General features: G+C 45.7%; 1 protein-coding gene across 9 annotated transcripts in view; it reads right to left on the minus strand.

The window, feature by feature from the left end:
- myo3b (myosin IIIB) overlaps positions 1 to 20,161 on the minus strand; it is a 1,137,435-nt gene that overhangs the window by 986,763 nt on the left and 130,511 nt on the right. For all 9 annotated transcript variants that reach the window (XM_072475849.1, XM_072475846.1, XM_072475848.1 and 6 more), the window contains one exon: positions 1,077 to 1,222. In XM_072475849.1, coding sequence (XP_072331950.1) covers positions 1,077 to 1,222 — 146 coding nt within the window. The remainder of the gene's footprint in view (positions 1 to 1,076; positions 1,223 to 20,161) is intronic.

Raw genomic sequence — 20,161 nt, forward strand, 5'->3', positions numbered from 1 at the left:
ACAGAATAAGCTTGTAAACAAGCGGCTGTTTACATTTAAAGATGATAATGAACATTAAAAAAAAGAATTTGAATGCCAAAAATGAACCAAAATTGAATTGAGATGCTTAAGAGTCTTGGTATATTTTACTGCATTAAATGAAATATATAAATACAAGTTGCCATTGCTTTTGAAGTCTAGAATGACTTCCTGCAGAGATTTGTTTCTCTCATTGATATAAGCATACACTTTCTTTTGTTATTTAGAAAAATAACTATTTTATTCAAATGAATTGACTAGACTGCTTAGAGAACTGAGAGCAATGTATTTTCAACATAAGCTGCGTAATTTTGTGATCTCCAAGTATTTTATTTTAATACACAACATCATCATATCAATTTGTGAATATGGCCATCATTCATACCCAGTTAATGAATTAAAAATTCTTTCATAGAATCATATCATCATGAACTTTCCCTTTGATTTTGGTAAACTCTCTTTTTTGTATTAATTTTTTGGCTCATTAATTCTTCCTCTCTTCCTTCCATCAGATTACCACCTGGACCAGACAAAAGCTGGACTAGCTACAGGCTGGACCACTGACTGACAACCTAGCCAGAATCAAAGGCTGTGCATCAATGGTGGAATTGATCATGAGGCTTTTCTTCCTCTCAGAATCGTACCACAACACTACTGCAAACTGCTATGTTTAAGGGGCTGCTCGAGAGCTTCTGAAACTTGTACATGCGAGAAATCCCAAACACTATAATCACTGAAGAATTTAAACTCAGATCCCCTAAATAGGAAGTGTGTGCATGGATTCTACCAGTTACACCCAATATTCAGTCACTGAAGAGTTAATGTGCAATTCATTGTCAATATCTTATTTATCTAAACTAGCTAAAGACTCGTATGGAAGATGTCATCATTTGCATATTTTGTCGCAAGGATTTCCCAGTCCTTCATATTATATAATTCTTTGCATTGAAAACCTTCTCCTGACTTCATAATTGGTACACTTTTTCATACTTTAGGCATAGGATTGTAATAGTAATTATAACATAGAAGTAAGCCAAGAGAGCCATCTAGTGACATACCTTGGAATCTTAAACAGTGCTTTCACAGGATGCAGATCAGACAATGGTGGCTCACCATCACCAAGTTCAATTGCTGTGATACCTAATGACCATACATCACATCGGCTATCGTACGAGTAGTCCAACTGCTGTTCACAAGCAATGACCTGTTAATTAATAATACATTAAATTTCACAAGTTTATTTGTAATTTGATAGTTAGATTCGCACATGCTAGAATTTTGTCTTCATTAATTATTTGAAGGAAGCAACGTCAAATTTATATTACAGCTCTATGACATAGGTCATTGCAATTTACCGAGGAGCACAACATTAATTATTATGCTGGCAGGTACCACATACACAAAATATAAAAACTGATGATTAGTATTCACTCCGTCAAACTCATTGCACAACTCCAATGCTGGCAGCACATAATAATCGTTGCTATAAGCCACATACCATTGTTCTCAACATTATAAAATTATACAATTAAAACATCATCTAAAGTAAAACTCCAGCATATTCATCACCATTATTTATACTCAAAGGTATCTTTTAAAGAGCGTCATGCATATGCTCACATCCATATCAAGCAGACTCAATCCACATATTTCGCAGAATATCACATTTCTATATAATGTGCTTTTGAACAATCAAATCATAAGAGACGACTTCCCAATTTGGAATTTTGTTGGCAGGAGTGCAATTATCTTCCTTAGGAATATATAAAATTATTATAGCACATGGGAAATCCACATTTATTTTTCATATGCAGCATTCGCACAACACCAATGATTTATCTCTCTGCACAAGTACAACAAGATCAAATTGCCATTACTGATGACACAAGCCAGTACGGAAATTCCCACCCAAAGTCAAGGGATCTTTGGCTGGTCCCATCAAATTTTCCATCCAATCCTTGATGATTCTTGCCGCAGATGGGACCAGAACGTCCTATCCACTGATGCAACAGGAGGGACTCCACTATATATCTGAAACACTCACTATTGCTAAAATAAATACTATTGATTATTCAACTTGCTTGTTCAAAATTAATGCTACAAACACATATCTGCTTCTCTGAAAGGGTTTACACAATAATTCAAAGTAATTTTCCCCCATACCAAACATTGGGAAAACAAAGCATTTTTCTGATAAATGGAAATGATGCTGTGACTCTCCGTGTTTGCGTCACATTTACATGCTAATAATACATTTATATCGTTCGAAGTTTCGCATCAAATGTCACAAAATAAAGGCTTTTGATGTAACATTTTGTAAGTGAGAAGTTCTACTTAAATATCCTTCTGTCCTTTAGAAGATGCAGATTTGCAAAGGGATTGCAAGGTGTCGCAAAGTTATCAGCTTGCTGTCTGTCTAGAGTCGAGTGTTCTGTGCAGCCTCCAGAGATGCAATTGTTTTTCAGTTTTTGTGTAAATAACTGAAATTCCGGTGCACAATTTTTAAAAAATGAAGTCCAAAAAACAATATATTTCACAATTGTTTTCATGGTCCACATTCTTTTGTGTGCATTCAATATTTTTATTAGACTTAATTTTTATTTTTAAGCTTCTACCTCTCCAAACTGAATCGTGGACTGAATCAAATATATTTATGCAGAGAGGTGACCCAAAGAACTGAAGAAAGGTCTTGCATCCCGAGCAAGTGCAGTGTGCACAATTTCCCAGAAGGCATCACTGACATTTTAGTTAGCCAAATGAGACAGTGCTTGTTTCTCAATCTCTAACAAAAGGCAATATGGTTGCTTCCCAAATTGTGGTGAATGTATTACTGTTACCATTAACCACTGTATTGCATTACATTGTATTGTATTATGTTGATGCCCTTGTGGGCTCCGCCTATGGCTCCGCCATAGATATATAGATCTGCAGCCTGTAGGTGGTACTCAGTACAGTGCAGTCGCAGGCAGGCACAGATCTAGCTGATTAAAACCACTGTTCACTTCAACTCTTTATCTCGTGTAAATTGATGGTCGCATCACAAATTTATTTGAAAAACTAAAAAAAAAACATTTAAAAGTATTATTCGGGCATTTTTAAAAGTGTTTTTTTAAAGGCAGTGGCCAGGAGTTTTAGTATTGTGAAGCTTCCTATCCCAAGCCCCAAAGAGTCAGTGAGGAACATATCCCCACCAATACTGGCTGCCCTGAAGCCATTTACCGCTCTGAGGAACATTAATTAGCTGGAGATGGGACTTCAACCCTCACTTAGGAGGAAGTCCATACCTCAGGGGCCTGCCAGCCAACCTGATTGGTGATCAGCTCTCTAGCCCCAGCAGCACCAGGAGCTCCAGTGGACAGCACTGGGACACAGCAGTCCCCAGAGGAGTGCCAAAAGTCAAGGACAAGGCAAGTGTGGAGGTCTCAGGGCAGGGAAGGGAGGGGGTGAACTTGATGGAGAGGCCAAGGAGGGAGAGAGCACCTGGTTGGAAGGGAGGGGAATGGGGTGTGATGTGCCAATGGTTAAAGGATCTCATAAAGGGATGGCAGTGCCTCCTCCCCCACCCAGTCCTTTCCTTCCTGAGGCCTCAGCTGGGTCACTTTCCATTTTTTTCCCCCTGCGTCCCTGAACTCTTCCCGCCAGCTGAAAAATTGTGGCCGGATGAGAAATGACCCTTATGTGGTCGTTAATTTGCCACTCAAAGGCCTCAATTGGGGCTGGCCATAGCATTGCCTGTCCCACCGTCAACCACAAAATGTCAGGATGGGCGAGACCCCAGTGGGGAGGCCATCTGAGGAACGGAACGTCCTCTTCCCGCCTGCAAGCATGCCGATGGTGGAATGAAAATTCTGCTAGAGACAGACAGAAAAATACACTTCCAAGAACTAATCACAAAATACAAGAGGGCCATGAATCTGCAGGCTGTAGCAGGGGTAGCAGCTGCAATATACTTGAATCACATCTACTAGTACTTTCCAACACTGACCCCACCAGGCATTTCAGAGGCTGTAAAAGGGCAGCTCACTTTCATGGCTGCTTTGCTTCTTGGACATCTGATCATCACACGCTACTGGAAATTCCAGGATCCCTATCGGGGAGGAGGGGATTTAATTTGATACATAGTGAACAGAATATTTGAGTTAATCAGCATGCTTCACACCTTTAGAGGACAAAAGTAAAAAGCTGAAGAAAGATTACAACAGGTGAACAACAACAGAAATGCCATTAACCTGTCCATGTCCTTCCTTGAGCTCACATTTTATAAGATACTGGAATCATTTAAATTTGGAAATCTTGGGCGAAATCTTATCAAAAAATGATAAAGTGTCAGTTCCGTTGCAGAAGAACGGTGAGAATCATTAGAATTTCTCATGGAATCTAGAGCTCGAGGGCGGTGGTTAATGCCGTCTCTCTGGCAAGGTGGGGACACTTGGCCGACCATGCTGCAGCCAAGCGGCCCCCAGGCTGCATCTCGGAGGTGTCGGCACCCCCCCCGCCCCCCTCCCCTGACAGTGATTGCACGCAGATCCCACCCCCACCCCCACCACCCCGATTACAGTGCAGACGGAGGCCATTCAGCCCTTGGTATCTGCACCGGCCTTTAGAAAGAGCACCCTACCCAAGCCCACACCTCTACCCTATCCGCGCAATCTAGTAACCCCACCCAATCTTTTGAACACTAAGGGCAATTTAGCATGGCCAATCCACCTAAACCTGCACATCTTTGGACTGTGGGAGGAAACCGGAGCACCCGGAGGAAGCCCACGCAGACACGGGTAGAACGTGCAGACTCCGCACAGAAGGTGACCCAAGCCGGGATTCAAACCTAGGACCCTGGAGCTGTGAAGCAACAGTGCTAACCATTGTGCTACCGTGTTGTCCCTGAAGTAAGAGATGAGATCAGGCTCCACAAAGAAATCTGACATTGAGCCTGAATCTATGAGGAGACTTCCCATCTGATTCAGACAGTGCTCGTCATTTGCTTTCGGATCCACCTCACATCTATGAAAGCGCACCCCCCCCCCCCCCCACAAGGGAATTTCCCACCAGGCCCTGGCAGTGCCCTTAGCTGAGGTTGGCACTGCCACCTTGGTACTGCCAGGGTGCACTGCCAGGTGCACTGTCCCCCCCCCCCCCCCTCACCACCACCACCAGGGGCTTTACTTACTTGTGCACATCCCGAGGGATCTCTCCGACTGCCACACACCTGGCCAGCTTTAGGGTGTTACGCCAGGTCATGATTCCATGAATCGGTGGTGGGGGGGGGGGGGAAAGAGGTTCTGTCTGGAGTGCTCGCTAATGACACGCTAACGCATTAAAATGAGGTTCCCTGGCTTCCGTGGCGGGATTCTTACTACTCTACAGGGGGAATGGAGAGGGGGAGGGTGAAGAGAGATTACAAAAGCCAATCACGTCGGCGAGAATCACCTTTTCGATTTGCTCCAGATTTCAAGCCCTCGCCCAGTTTCTCACGGACGGAGAGAGAGAGCTCAAAATCGCCCCACTTGGTTTCAGTTAACTTTAAAGTTTATCTTAAGATTCTAATGATTCATTAACCAATCAAACTTTCACTGAATACTTCATGAAGGATCCTATATATAGTTAGAGACAACTATCCTCCTGTGATGGTGCATTCGTGCACATAGGTTAAAAGACAGAACTGTAATAGGATACCAAAACAAAATAAATGCCTTCCTATCTCAGATCCGAAGTTTTTAAGTTCGTTAATAGCAGGATCAAATGGAAATTCATTTTGCACCCAATATAACACAAATTGAGTGAAACTAGAATCTTATTGGTAAAGTTAGGTGCTGTTTATCTGATACATTACTCCAAGCTGATTTAGGAGAGCTGCTCATGTGCAAGGCAATATAATTGTCAGATTTTGAACACTGATATTCAGGTTTTCACCATGCAGTGAGTTAATTTAGTTACCAAAGAATGTAAAACGCAAAGCTTATCAATTCATGGTTAAAGTAAGTGACTTTAACATTTTTAAAAGTCCTCTGGGTTTCTTTCCCTTCATTCCGTCACTGTCACATAGTTTACTAAAGTTTACTACGTTAATCAGAAATTCCTGCTAAAAGTTGTCCACGAGTACACAACCGAAAATGACAGAATTGTCAGAATTAATTTGCATATATTGATAATCGGTGGAATTAATCTCTCCCCGCCACTAAGGTCAAGAATCCTGATCGGACAGAGAATCCCAAGTCGGCCCAAAACGGATCGGTGCCAGGCAGCAGACCTGTCCCCAGTCCCGCCCCACCAGCCATTGCGGGCATCCCGCTCCTCATCAGCAGGAACGTGCAAACAGCTGATATGCATTCATTTGAATGCGATTAACAGGGTAGAAGCCCAAATTCCACGCCCCGCCCCTTATCCTCCAACCCACCTGGTGGAAACTCCACCGAGCGGGCTTTAAGTGCAGAATTAGTGTGATGGACCCCGAGGGTGGGTCAAGGAGATTAGCCGAATAAGAATTATTAGAATAATCTTTATTAGTGTCACAAGCAGGCTTACTTTATCACTGCAACGAAGTTACTGTGAAAATACCCGAGTCGCCACACTACAGCATCTGGTCAGGTACACCGAGGGAGAATTCAGAATGTTTAATTCACCTAACAAGCACGTCTTTCAGGACTTGTGGGAGGAAACTGGAACACCGGGAGGAAACCCACCCAGACACGGGGAGAATGTGCAGACTGTGCACAGACAGCGAATCCAAACCCGGGCTCTGGCTGTGAAGCAGCAGTGCTAACCACTGTCCTACCGTGCCGCCCATTGCTCATGGGCCCTTTCTACTGCAGCAGGCTACAGGGGGAGGGTCCCCTAAGGATCCTGGGGGCCAGGTGGGTTCACGCCGTGCGTCCTGGGAAACCTGAAGATGACTCCGGGCTGAAGACGATCTCAGGTAGCCCAATCTTCAAAATCATCACCCTTGTCTGACCGGTTTCAACATTGAAATGGCCTTTTGACTATGAACTTCTCTGCCTGACAGCTGATGAACAGATCAGACAATTTATTGAAGATGCAAGCCAGGAAGACTTTCCCTTCCCTCATATCTACTCCCTCAGCCCTATGCATTTAAAACTGCTGCTTTTTGAAGTATCAGAGCCTTTCTCGAAAGTTCAAAACACTTGAAAAGTCTTGAAATCTCCAGATCTGTTGAAATGCTTAGCATTCACTCAATCTCACCGTGCTGTACCTTTAACTATCCTTTTTTAAAAAACTTAATGGTCTAAACACAGCAGGCTGGAGGTTTGTTTGTTTATATTTCCCTTCACACTTGAATGTATCTGCTTGATCCGAACCACAATGTCTATAAATAGCCTTGTTCTGATTGACAGCTGCTGGACACTTCAAAAATGCACTTCCTCATTTCTAACAGCAGAAAGCACTTAGCATTGTTTAAGCGGCAGCAGCTGTCAATCAGAAAATGGTGTGGTAGTGGGAACAGGCTGACAGAGGAAAAGCGACATAGGCCGAAAACAGGAACTACCAAATAAAGTCCTGGCCAGAATCAATATTGGCTGTCCAATATTGGTGTCAGAGATATGGGTGGGATTCTACACTCCAGTGTCGAAGTGCCTACGCCGTCGTGAACGCCGTCGAGGTTCACGACGGCGCGAAATGGCACCTATCCCGACCGATTCAGTGCCCGATAATGGGCTAGGAGCGGGGCCGCGTCATTTACACGCGCCAGGCCTCGTCGCCGCATAAAGGCGGCGCCGCATACATGACGCGGCCGGCGCCACATAACTGGCGTCACCTGCGCATGCGTGGTTGCCATCCTCTCCGAGTCCGCCCCGCAAGAAGATGGCAGACAGATCTTGCGGGGCTGCGGAAGAAAGGAGGTCCTCCTTCAGAGAGGACGGCCCGACGATCGGTGGGCACCGATCGCGGGCCACCCCACATTTGAGGTACCTCCCGGTGCAGGATCCCCCCCACCACCACCGCAGGCCGCCCCCCCCCAGCATTCCAGGTGTGGACGGCGCCGGGGGGAACCCGCCGTTTTGGGCTGGCCGCTCGGCCCATCCGGCCCTGAGAATAGCAGGGGTGCCAGAGAATCGCCATTTTGGGTGTCTCTAGCGATTCTCCGGCCTGCGGCCCGCGGAACTCGACGGGGCCATTCCCGCCGCTTGGGAGAATCGCGGGAGGACATCGGACCGGCGTCGCGGGAAATTTTGGCGGCCCAGGCGATTCGCCCAACCGGCGTGGGAGTGGAGAATTCCGCCCATAGATTGGGGTGATATGGCTTTTGAGTTTGTAAAAGCTAAATTAACAATTTGGAAAAGTGTTTGAATTACTGCATTCTGAATGCATATTTGAAACAAAATGTCTGATTCAGGGAAATGATTGGTTTTATTGAATGTAAGGTTGAAAGGTATTTTGCAGACTTATCAATTCATTCAGAGCTGCTGGCAGCTGAGTTGAAAGGGCGAACTTGTGTTTGAATAAGTGCTGTCTGTGTGTTAGTGGCCGTGTGATTTTCCTTTATGAGTCCATGTCTAGTGCCTGCAGAGTTAACCTTCTGTGATCTGGTTCTGTTAGTTGTTTTAAAGTTGCTTGTTTCATGTATTTTTGAAGATGATATTTTGAATTAGGTTGAGTGAGGTGTGGTGGTATGCATCACTGTAAAATACACAAGGGGTTAATGTAAATACACTAAGACTAAGTAAACACTAGAGGGAGCACCAGAGACATCATGACATGCAGACATACAGCTAATAAACACATAGAATAGGACACGGCCAATGGGCAGTCAAGACACCCAGAGGTGACACTACCACAAGGGGGCAACCCATATAAAAGGACAGGGCACACATGCTCTTTCTCTTTCCACAGGCGACACTCAGAGAGAAGGACAGGGGCAGATCAGAAGCATCACACCCACCGCATGGCTTAGAGCAGACTGGTTAGTTAGACTGAGTTACTATAGCAAAATTAGCAGGAGAGTCGAACTCAAGTAGGAGAATTGTTAACTGTTCAATAAATGTGTTAAACCTATCTCCAAGTCTGAACCTTCCTTTGTCAGAGCATACATCAAGGAAGCAGCATAACACAACATGAGGGAAGGGATAAGCTGTGATAAAATGAAAGAGGAGTTGTTAAAGCAATTGTTTGTTCTGCCAGGACAGTGGTGATTTTGGGGCAATGGAATATATAATAATAATAATAGCAATAATAATATGCTGTTTAACTTCAAAAGCCTCCTCTGGCTGCAGAAGAATCATAGAATCCCTACAGTGCAGAAGGAAGCCATTCGGCCCATCGAGCCTGCCCCGACCCTTGGAAAGGGCACTCTACCCAGGCCCACATCCCCACCTTAACCCCGTAACCCCACCTGAACTTTGGATACTAAGGGGCAATTTAGCATGGCAAATCCACCTAACCTGCACAACTTTGGACTATGAGAGGAAACTGGGGCACCCGGAGGAAACACACGCAGACACAGCTCTCATTTTCACGAGTATCAACCTCCTGGAGTGCCACACAGGCTGAAAGAAAGCTGCTCAGATACAGCATTCTGTTTAATTAAACAGAAGTTTTAAACTCTAAGCTGTCCTCATCTCTGGAACACTGTGCACTTACACTATACTATATTCCTACTGCTATTGAAACCTTCATTCACACTATCTACATCTCAAAACTAATTTTATCACATGCTCTTCTTGCAACCTTCTCTTTTGCAAATTTTGATCCGTATTCTAAGCAAAGTCCCAGACACCCATCAACCACATCTTCTGAAAGTTGCATAGGCTCCTTGCCCCAGAAAATCCAATTGTAAATTGTTTTCATCATCTTCAAATCTCTCTGTGATCTTATTCACCTTATTTGGGAAACCTTTGCCAGTCCTACTTTCCAGTCTGCGCATTCCTTTCTGGGTTACTGTTTTTTTCCTCCCTCTGCTCCTTTTTTGAGTTCTCTTCATTCTATTCGTTTACCTCCTGCTTAGTGTCTACCTTATCCCCTTGTAAGATTCTCCACAACATTGGTCTATGGGAGGAAAGTCACGTTGAGGTGAACTTCGTATTAGAATTCTAGAATATTTAGGGTGGCATGGTGGCGCAATAGTTTGCACTGCTGCCTCACGGTGCCGAGTACCCAGGTTCAATCCTGGTCTTGGGTCACTGTCCGTGTGGAGTTTGCACATTTTCCCCGTGTCTGCAAGGGTCTCCCCTCCACAACCCACAGATGTGCAGGGTAGGTGGATTGGCCACTCTAAATTGCCTCTCAATTGGAAAAATAAAGAATTCTAGAATTTTTGATCAAAGACGTTTGTGTTCAAAAACAAAACTGTAACAGTTAATTTTATGCGAGTGACTTATTAATAGAGCAAGAAAGATTTATTGCAAATAACTTGCAATGTCGTTGCACACAGAAAATAATCAACTATCTATGGCTAACTGAGGAAGCTAATGACGGTATCAAATTGAAAGAAAAGGCATGCAATGTTGCAAAGGTTAAATGAGCACAGACATTAAGAGTTTCTAAAGGGACATAAAAAGGAAGAGAGTAGCTAAAGTAAGCACTGGATTTGTAGAGAATGAAACTGGGAAATTGATAATGGGAAACAAGGAAACAACAGAAATTTTGAACAAATATTTTTTACCTGCCTTAAGGCATCCCAATAATCAGGGGCAAAGGAAGAGAACTTAAAGGATTACCATCACTAGAGAAAAGGACTATGAAACTAATTGGACTAAGGGTTGGCAGGTCCCCTGGACCAGATGGCCTGAAATGTTGTGTCTTTAAAAAAATAGTGTCTGCAAAGACGGTGGATAAAGTGGTTGCAATCTTCCAAAATTCCCCAGATTCTGCAAAGGTCCAAGCGGCTTGGAAAATGAAAAATGTAACTTCTAATCAAGAAGAGAGAAAGCAGGAAATTATGGCTGGAACTTTCCAGTCATTCACGCCACCGGGATCTTCCGGTCCCGGTAATGGCGCACCCCCATCGTGGGTTTCCTGGCAGTGAAGGGTGCATTTAACGGGAAACCTGCGGGACCAGAAGATTCCACTACCAGCCAATGGTGGGCTGTCTCTGCCACGCAAAACATGCAGCGGGTTGCGCAGAAAATCCCACCCTATAGGTCAGTTAGTCTAACAACTTTTTTTTTTTTTAATTCATTTACGGGATGTGGATGTCACTGGTTAGGCCAACATTTATTGCCCATCCCTAGTTGCCCTTCAGAAGGTGGTGGTGAGTTGCCTTCTTGAACTGCTGCAGTCCTTCAGGTGTAGGTACACCCACTGTGTTGTTCGGGAGGGATTTTCATAGAATTTACAGTGCAGAAGGAGGCCATTCGGCCCATCGAGTCTGCACCGGCTCTTGGGAAGAGCACCCTACCCAAGGTCAACACCTCCACCCTATCCCCATAACCCAGTAACTCCACCCAACACTAAGGTCAATTTTGGACACTAAGGGCAATTTATCATGGCCAATCCACCTAACCTGCACATCTTTGGACTGTGGGAGGAAACCGGAGCACCCAGAGGAAACCCACGCACACACGGGGAGGACGTGCAGACTCCGCACAGACAGTGACCCAAGCCGGAATCGAACCTGGGACCCTGGAGCTGTGAAGCAATTGTGCTATCCACAATGCTACCAGTCACAGCGAAGGAACAGCGATATATTTCCAAGTCAGGGTGGCAAGTGACTTGGAGGGGAAGTCCAAGTGGTGGTGGGGTTCCCAGGTATCTTCTAGATGATAGTGGTCGTGGGTTTGGAAGGTGCTGTCTAAGGAGCCTTGGCGAGTTCCTGCAGTGCATCTTGTAGATGGTACACAAGGCTGCCACTGTTCGTCGGTGGTGGGGTGTTTGAATGTTTGTGGAAGGGGAGCAATCAAGCCGGCTGCTTTGTCCTGAATGGTTCGAGCTTCTCGAGTGTTGTTGGAGCTGCACTCATCCAGGCAAGTGGAGAGTATTCCATTATACTCCTGACTTGTGCCTCGTAGATAATGGACAGGCTTTGGGGAGTCAGTAGGTGAATTGCTCGCTGTAGGATTCCTAGCCTTTTACCTGCCCTGTTAGCCACAGTATTAATATGGTTAGTCCAGTTCAGTTTCTCATCAATGGTAACCCCCAGGATGTTAATTGTGGGGAAATTCAGCGATGGTAATGCCATTGAATGTCAAGGGGCAGTGGTTAGGTCCTCTCTTGCAGGCGATGGTCATTGCCTGGCACTTGTGTGGTGTGAATGTAACTTGCCACTTGTCAGCCCAAGTCTGGATGTCATCCAGGTCTTGCTGCATTTGGACATGGACTGCTTCATTATTTGTGGAATCGCGAATGGTGCTAAACATTGTGTAGTCATCCGCAAACATCCCCACTTCTGACCTTATGATGGAAGGGAGGTCATTGATGAAGCAGCTGAAGACGGTTCGGCCTAGGATATGACCCTGAGGAACTCCTGAAAGTGACGTCCTGGAGCAGAGATGATTGACATCCAACCACCACAACCATCTTCCTTTGTGCCAGGTATCACTCCAACCAATGGCAAGTTTTCCCCCTGATTCCCATTGACTCCAGTTTAGCTAGGGCTCTTTGATGCAATGCTTGGTAAAATGCTGCCTTGATGTCAAAGGCAGTCACTCTCACCTCACCTCTGGCATTCAGCTCTTTTGTCCATGTATGAAACAAGGCTGTAATGAGGTCAGGAGCTTAGTGACCCTGGCGGAATCAAAACTAAGCGTCTGTGAGGTTATTGCTGAGTAAGTGCTGCTTGATAGCTCTGTTGATGACCCCTTCCATCACTTTGCCGAAGATGGAGAGCAGACTGATAGGGCAGTAATTAAGGGTGGTAATTGACTGGGTTCAATTTGTCCTGTTTCTTGTGCACAGGGCACACTGGGCACATTGCCGAGTAGATGCCAGTGTTGTAGCTGTACTAGAACAGCTTGGCTAGGGGTACGGCCAGCTCTGGAGCACAGGTCTTCTGCACTATTGCCAGGATATGGTCAGGGCTCAAAGCCTTTGCAGTATCCAGTGTCTTCAGCCGTTTCTTGATATCACGCGGATGAATCGTATTGGCTGAAAACTGACATCTGTGATGCTGGGGACATCACCGAGATGGATAATCCACCAAAGAGGAAATGCTGGAAAATCTCAGCAGGTCTGGCAGCATCTGTAGGGAGAGAAAAGAGCGAATGTTTTGAGTCCAGATGACCCTTTGTCAAAGCTGTTGGAGATGGATCATCCACTTGGCACTTCTGGTTGAAGATTGTTGCGAATGCCTCAGCCTTGTCTTTTGCACTGATGTGCTGGGCTCCTCCATCATTGGGGGTGGGGATATTTGTGGAGCCTCCTCCTCCAGTGAGTTGTTTGATTGTCCAACACCATTCAAGTCTGGATGTGGCAGGACTACAGAGCTTAGATCTGATGCGTTTGTTGTGCAATCGCTTAGCTCTGTCTATTACTGCTTATGCTGCTTGGCACAGAAGTAGTCCTGTGTTGTAGCTTCACCAGGCTTTTCATTTTTCGGTATGCCTGATGTTGCTCCTGCCGTGCTCTCCTGCACTCTTCATTGAACCAGGACTCGGTGGTAATGATAGAGTGGGGGATATGCCGGACCATGAGGTTGCAGATCGTGGTTGAAATACATTTCTGCTGCTGCTGATGACCCACAGCGCATCATGGGTGCCCAGCCTTGAGTTGCTAGATTTGTTCAAAGTCCCATTTAGTGGCAGTGCCACACAACACAATGGAGGGTATGTTCAATCTGAAGTCGAGACTGTCTCCGCAAGGACTGTGCGGTGGTCACTTCTACCGATACAGTCATGGACAGATGCACCTGCAGCAAGCAAATTGTAAGGATTAGATCAAGTATGTTTTTTCCTCTTGTTGGTTGGCTCACCATCTGCTGCAGTCCCAGTCTAGCAGCTATGTCCTCGAGGACCCGGCCAGCTCGGTCTGTGGTGGTACTATCGAGCCACTCTTTTTTAAAAATGCATTTTATTCCAAACATATTCGAAAAGTACATAACATATATAATCCGGGAACAAATGTTTTACAGTCTGTATAAAATTTTCCCCTTTTTCACCCCATGCTCGGCCCCAACAATGAACAGCTCCTCAATCATGGCCACGAACAGTCCCCACCATGCCTCAAAGCCCTCCACTGAACTCCTCAGTTCAAACTTAATTTTCTCCAAGTGGAGGAAGTCGTACAGATCCCCTAGCCAGGCCCCCACCCGCCAGCGGTGTTGTCGACAGCCATTCCAGTAAAATTCTTTGCCAGACAATCAGAGTCAAAAGCTACGACGTCGGCCTTGCTCTCCTCCACCAGCTCCGGCTTTTCTGATATCCCAAAATCGCCACCATAGGATCCGGTCAGACCTCTACCCCACAATCTTTGCTAGCGTCCCGAACACTCCCGCTCAGTATCTCTTTAATTTCTCAGCCCTAGAACATATGTATATGATTCGCTGGTCCCCATCCACACTTCTCACACACGTCTGCCACTGTCTGGAAGAACCCACTCATCCTCACCCGAGTCATATGCACCACCTTAAACTGCATCAAACTCATCTTCACACACGAGGAGGTCAAATTCACCCTACGCAGTGCCTCACTCCATACACCCCAACCTATCCTCCCCCAACTCCTCCTCGATCCTCACCACCTGCGCACCCTCCTGCTCTCCCAGCCACCCATATTATGTCCCCAATCCTACCCTACCCTTCCACAACCGGAAGCAGTAACCATTCCAAAAGAGCATATTTCGGTAGCCTGGGAAACCCTTTTCTCACCTTCCATGCAAAGTCCCTTATTTGTAAATACCTAAATTCACTTCCCTTCAGGAGCTCTACCCTCTCCCTCATCTCCTTTATGCTGGCAAACCTCTCTTCCAGATACAAATCCCTCGCCCTCACCAGCCCCACCTCTCTCCACTTTCTACACATGCCAAACGTCTCCCCCAGCTTAAACCCGTGGTTCTCATACAACGACGTTAATACCAACATCCCCTCCATCCTAAAATGTCTCCTCAGCTGGTTCCACACCTTTATTGTGGCCTGCACCACTGGGCTCTCAGTATGTCTCCTCAGTGCCACCATGCTGCCTCTCTCTTCCTCCATCCTAACCCATTCTAATCCCACTCTTTCCCACTTTCTCCACATTTGCTGCCCAATAAAAACTCCAAAATGACTATCCAATGTCTATTAAAAAAAAGCCTTTGGAATAAAAATCGGGAACATCTGAAATATAAGTAAGAACCTTGGCAGGACATTCATTTTCACCACTTGAACACTCCCTGCCAGTGTCAGATGCCAATGCCAGGGCCACCTCCTAAAGTTCTCTCTTATCTCCTCCACCAACTTTGTTAAGTTCCACTTATGTAGTGTCACCCACTCTCCAATCACCTGAATCCCCAAGTACCTATTATCAAATAGTCGGCCCAAAGAAAACCCTCCACCTGAGAAGAAAGAAAAGCTCCCCACCCTCCGGCCCTACACTACCCGCGTCCTCTGAACTCCGCTGTGCCAACTCCTCCATCTCCCAAACCTCAGTTTTCCCCCAGTTTATAGTCTTTAATAAAGTAATTGGCCTCCTTTGGGGTTTCAAAATAATACCAACGACCTTCAAAAGTCACCCACAATTTCGCCGGGTACAGCATCCCTAACCTAATCTGCCGTTGATAGAGCGCCACCTTGGCCCTGTTGAACCCCACACACTTTTTTGCCAGTTCCACTCTAATGGCCTGGTACATTTAGACCTGGTTCCTCTCCCATTCATAGTCCTGTTTCTTCCTGATTCTTTTCCTTCTTCACAAATTTGTGGAGCCTTATGATCACCGCCCGCGACAGCTCCCCCGCATTTGGCTTCTGTCTTCGAGATCTGCATGCACTGTCCACTTCAGGGGCCTTATCCAACTCCCTCTCCGCCACCAGCCCCACCAGCATCAAAGATCAAAGAACAATACAGCATAGGAACAGACTCTTCGGCCCTCCAAGCCTGTACCAGCCACGATACCAACCTTTGCCAAAATCCTCAGTACTTCCTGTGCCGTATCCCTCTATACACATCCTATCCACGTGTTTGTCAAGATGCCTTTTGAACACCGTTAATGTGTCTGCTTCCACAACCTTCCCTGGCAACGTGTTCCAGGCACTCACCATTCTCTGCATAAAAAACCTGCCTTGCACATCTCACAAGAACACAACACAAGAACTAAGAGCAGGAGTAGGCCATCTGGCCCTTCATGTCTAATCCGCCATTCAATGAGATCATGGCAAATCTTTTGTGGATTCAGCTCCACTTTCACGCCTGAACACCATAACCCTTTATTCCTTTATTCTTCAAAAAACTATCTATCTTTGATTTGAAAACATTTAATGAAGGAGCCTCAACTTCTTCACTGGGCAAGGAATTCCATAGATTCACAATCCTTTGGGTGAAGAAGCCCCTCCTAAGCTCAGTCCTAAATCTACTTCCCCTTATTGTGAGGCCATGCCACCTAGTTCTGCTTTCACCCGCCAGTGGAAACAACCTGCCCGCATCTATCCCCTCTTTACCTTCATAATTTTATATGTTTCTATAAGATCCTCCCACATCCTTCTAAATTCCAAAGAATACGGTCCCAGTCTACTCAACCTCTCCTCGTAATCCAACCCCTTCAGCTCTGGCACTTATCTAGTGAATCTCCTCTGAATACCCTCCAGCACCAGTATGTCCTTTCTCAGGTAAGGAGACCAAAACTGAACACAATACTCCAGGTGCGGCCTCATTAACACCTTATACAGTTGCAGCATAACCTTCCTAGTCTTAAACTCCATCCCTCTAGCAATGAAGGACAAAACTCCATTCGCCTTCTTAATCACCTGTTGCACCTGTAAACCAAATGTTTGCGACTATACCCCCTGGTGACTGACCCCTCCACCCTGGGAAAGAGTGCCTGCCCATCCACTCTATCCATGCCCCTCATAAATCTTGTAGACCTCTATCAGGTCACCCCTCATCCTCCATCTTTCTAATGAAGAAAATCCAAGCCTATTCAGCTTCTCCACATAGTTAACACCCTCCAGACCCGGCAACATCCTGGTAAACCTCCTCTGCCTCTTCTCCAAAGCCTCCACATCCTTCTGGTAGTGTGGCGATCAGAATTGTGCGCAATATTCCAAGTACGGCCTTACCAAGGTTCTATACAACTGTAGCATGACTTGCCAGTTTTTATACTCTATGCCCCGTCCAATGAAGTCAAGCATCCCGTATGCTTTCTTGACTATCTTGTCCATTTGTGTTGCCACCTTCAAAGATCTGTGGATCTGCACATCCAGATCTCTCTGACCGTCTATGTTCCTAAGTGTTTTGCCATTTACGGTATATTTGTCCGGATTAAACTCCATTTGCCATTTCTCTGCTCAAGTCTCCAACCTATCTATGTCCTGCTGTATCCTCTGACAATCCTCAACACTATCTGCGACTCCACCAACCTTGGTGTAATCCGCGAACTTACTAACCAGACCAGCTAAATTTTCCTCCAGATCGTTTATGTATACTACAAACAACAGATGCCCCAGCACCGATCCCCGTGGAACACCACGAGTCACAACCTTCCATTCAGAAAAACACCTTTCTGCTGATACCCCTCGTCTTCTGTGATCGAGATAGTTCTGTATCCATCTTGCCACCTCACCTCTGATCCCGTGTGACTTTACCTCGAGACGTCCTCGTGGCACTCGTGCCTTCCACTCCTTCAGCCAGATACATAGCTTCTGCCTTCGAGACCTGTTCTCCTGCTCTTCCACCGTTGTTCTTAGCAACTTGCAAAGGTCCCCCAGGAGCCCCATCTCCGCCTCCAATGCCACTACCCGATCACAGTGGTCTGGCATCATCCTCTCCATCTCCCGGATCTGTGATCCCTGCGCCTCCAAACACTTCTGGACCCATTCAGGGGAGCAACCATCCCATCGATGGCCTTTGATCGGTCCTCCTGAATTTCCTTTCTTATTGGCGGAACTCCTCTCCAATAAAAGCCATCAACTGCTCCATCTGGGATTTTCCAAACTGAGCCAACCCTTCCCCCTCTGCCATCTTTCCAATTGCTGCTGCGCCATAGGTCTCTTCCAGTTTCTTGGCCAGGTCTTCGACCTTCTTCTGCGGGGACTGGTCACCAGCAGTCATGACAGTCTTGGCGGGAAGCCTCTCCTTCCCACCTTCAACTGCACTTTCCCATCAAATGTTTTCAGGTTAAAATAGCTGAGTTCTATGCCTTGTATGCAACCACTCACTCCATGGCTGCCACCGGAAATCCTCCTGAGCCACTCTTGGTGACGGACATTGAAGTCCCCCACCCAGAGCATAGTCTGTGCCCTTGCCACCCTCAGTGCTTCCTCCAAGTAATGTTTAACATGGAGGAGTACTGATTTGTCAGCTGATGGTGGCCGGTACGTGGTAATCAGCAGGAGGTTTCCTTGCCCATAAGACCATAAGACATAGGAGCAGAATTAAGCCACTCGGCCCATCGGGTCTGCTCCGCCGCTCAATCATGGCTGATATTTTCTCATCCCCATTCTCCTGCCTTCTCCCCATAAACCGCGATCCTCTTATGTTTAACCTGAAGTCCCCATGTTTAACCTGAAGTCATCAGACTTCATGGGGTCCAGAGTCGATGTTGAGGACTCCCAGGGCAACTTCCTTCCGACCGTATACCACTGTGCCACCACTTCTGCTGGGTCTGTCCTGCTGGTGAGCCAGGAAAGGTGATGGTGGTGTCTGGGACATTGTCTGAAAGGTATGATTCTGTGAGTATGACTATGTCAGGCTGCTGTTGAACTAGTCTGTGAGACAGATCTCCCAACTTTGGCACAAGCCCCCAGACGTTAGCAAGGAGCAATGTGCAGGGTTGACAGGGCTGGGTTTGCCGTCGTCGTTTCCAGTGCCTGATTCGATGTCAGGTGGTCCGTCCGGGTTCATTCCTCTTACGTGTTATAGTAGCGGTTGATTACAACGGAGTGGCTTGCTGGGGCATTTCAAAGGGCTTTAAGAGTCAACCACATTACTGTGAGTCTGAAGTCACATGTAGGCCAGACCTGGTAAGGTTGGCAGTCCAGCGACAATACCACTATACCACCACCTCCTTCTGTCATTGTAAAAACGCTGGAATCCAATATTAAGGAAATATTAAGGGCACTTAGAAATTCACCTTGACATTTCTTGATTCTGTGATAGGGAAATCAAGTTTGCCAAATTTAGTCGAGGATATAATGAGCAAAGTGGATAAAGGGAAACCATTAGATGTAGCATATTTGAATTTCCAGCATTCAATAAGGGCTCAGGGTTTATGCGTAATGACTGTACTTGCATTTAAGGCAGTACAAAGAAGGTTCACTAGGTTGATTCCTGGGATGAATTGGTTGTCTTATGAGGAAAGATTAAACAGTCTGGGTCTATACACATCGGAGGTTAGAAGAATGAGAGGTGATCATATTGAAACATAAGACTCTGAGAGGCTTGACAAGATAGATGTTGAAAGGCAATTACCGCTTGTTGAGAAATCGAGAACTAGGGGCACAGTTTCAGAATAAGGGGTCTCCCATTCAATACTGAGGTGATGAGAAATTTCTTCTTTCAGAGGGTTCTGAATCTTTGGAAATCTCTATCCCAGAGAGTAGTGGAGGCTGAATCATTGGATAGGTTCAAGGTTGGGATAGACAGATTCTTGAACTATAAGGAATGTAGGATTATAGCAGACAGGAAAGTGGAGTTCAGGCCAAGATTAGATCAGCCATGCTCTTATTGACAAGTGGGCAGACTCAAGGGGCCGCATTGGCATACTCCTCCTCCTATTTCTTATGTTGTTATGTCAGCTTAAATGCTGTCTCAATCACAAGTTAGGAAAGCTATCGATTATGTTGCGAAGGAACTCAGCACAATTAATTCATTCTGAAATGCAATGACTGCAAGCAATTACTATATTAACTGTATGCTATTTTTTTGTTCATCTATTTTGTGTAATACAAAACAGATGGCACCTATACAAGAAATTCAATTGCTATGTGTATTAAATCATTTCTGATTACAAAACTAAAGCTGCATTATGAAAGATAATAAACAGTTTAATGCTGCACTTTGTTTATAGAAACACTTCATGGTGAACACAACCAAGATTGGGATTTCAGAATGCTTTTCAAAAGAATCCA

The sequence above is a fragment of the Scyliorhinus torazame genome, chromosome 2 (genome assembly GCF_047496885.1).
Source record: "Scyliorhinus torazame isolate Kashiwa2021f chromosome 2, sScyTor2.1, whole genome shotgun sequence".
Classification (NCBI taxonomy): Eukaryota; Metazoa; Chordata; class Chondrichthyes; order Carcharhiniformes; family Scyliorhinidae; genus Scyliorhinus; species Scyliorhinus torazame.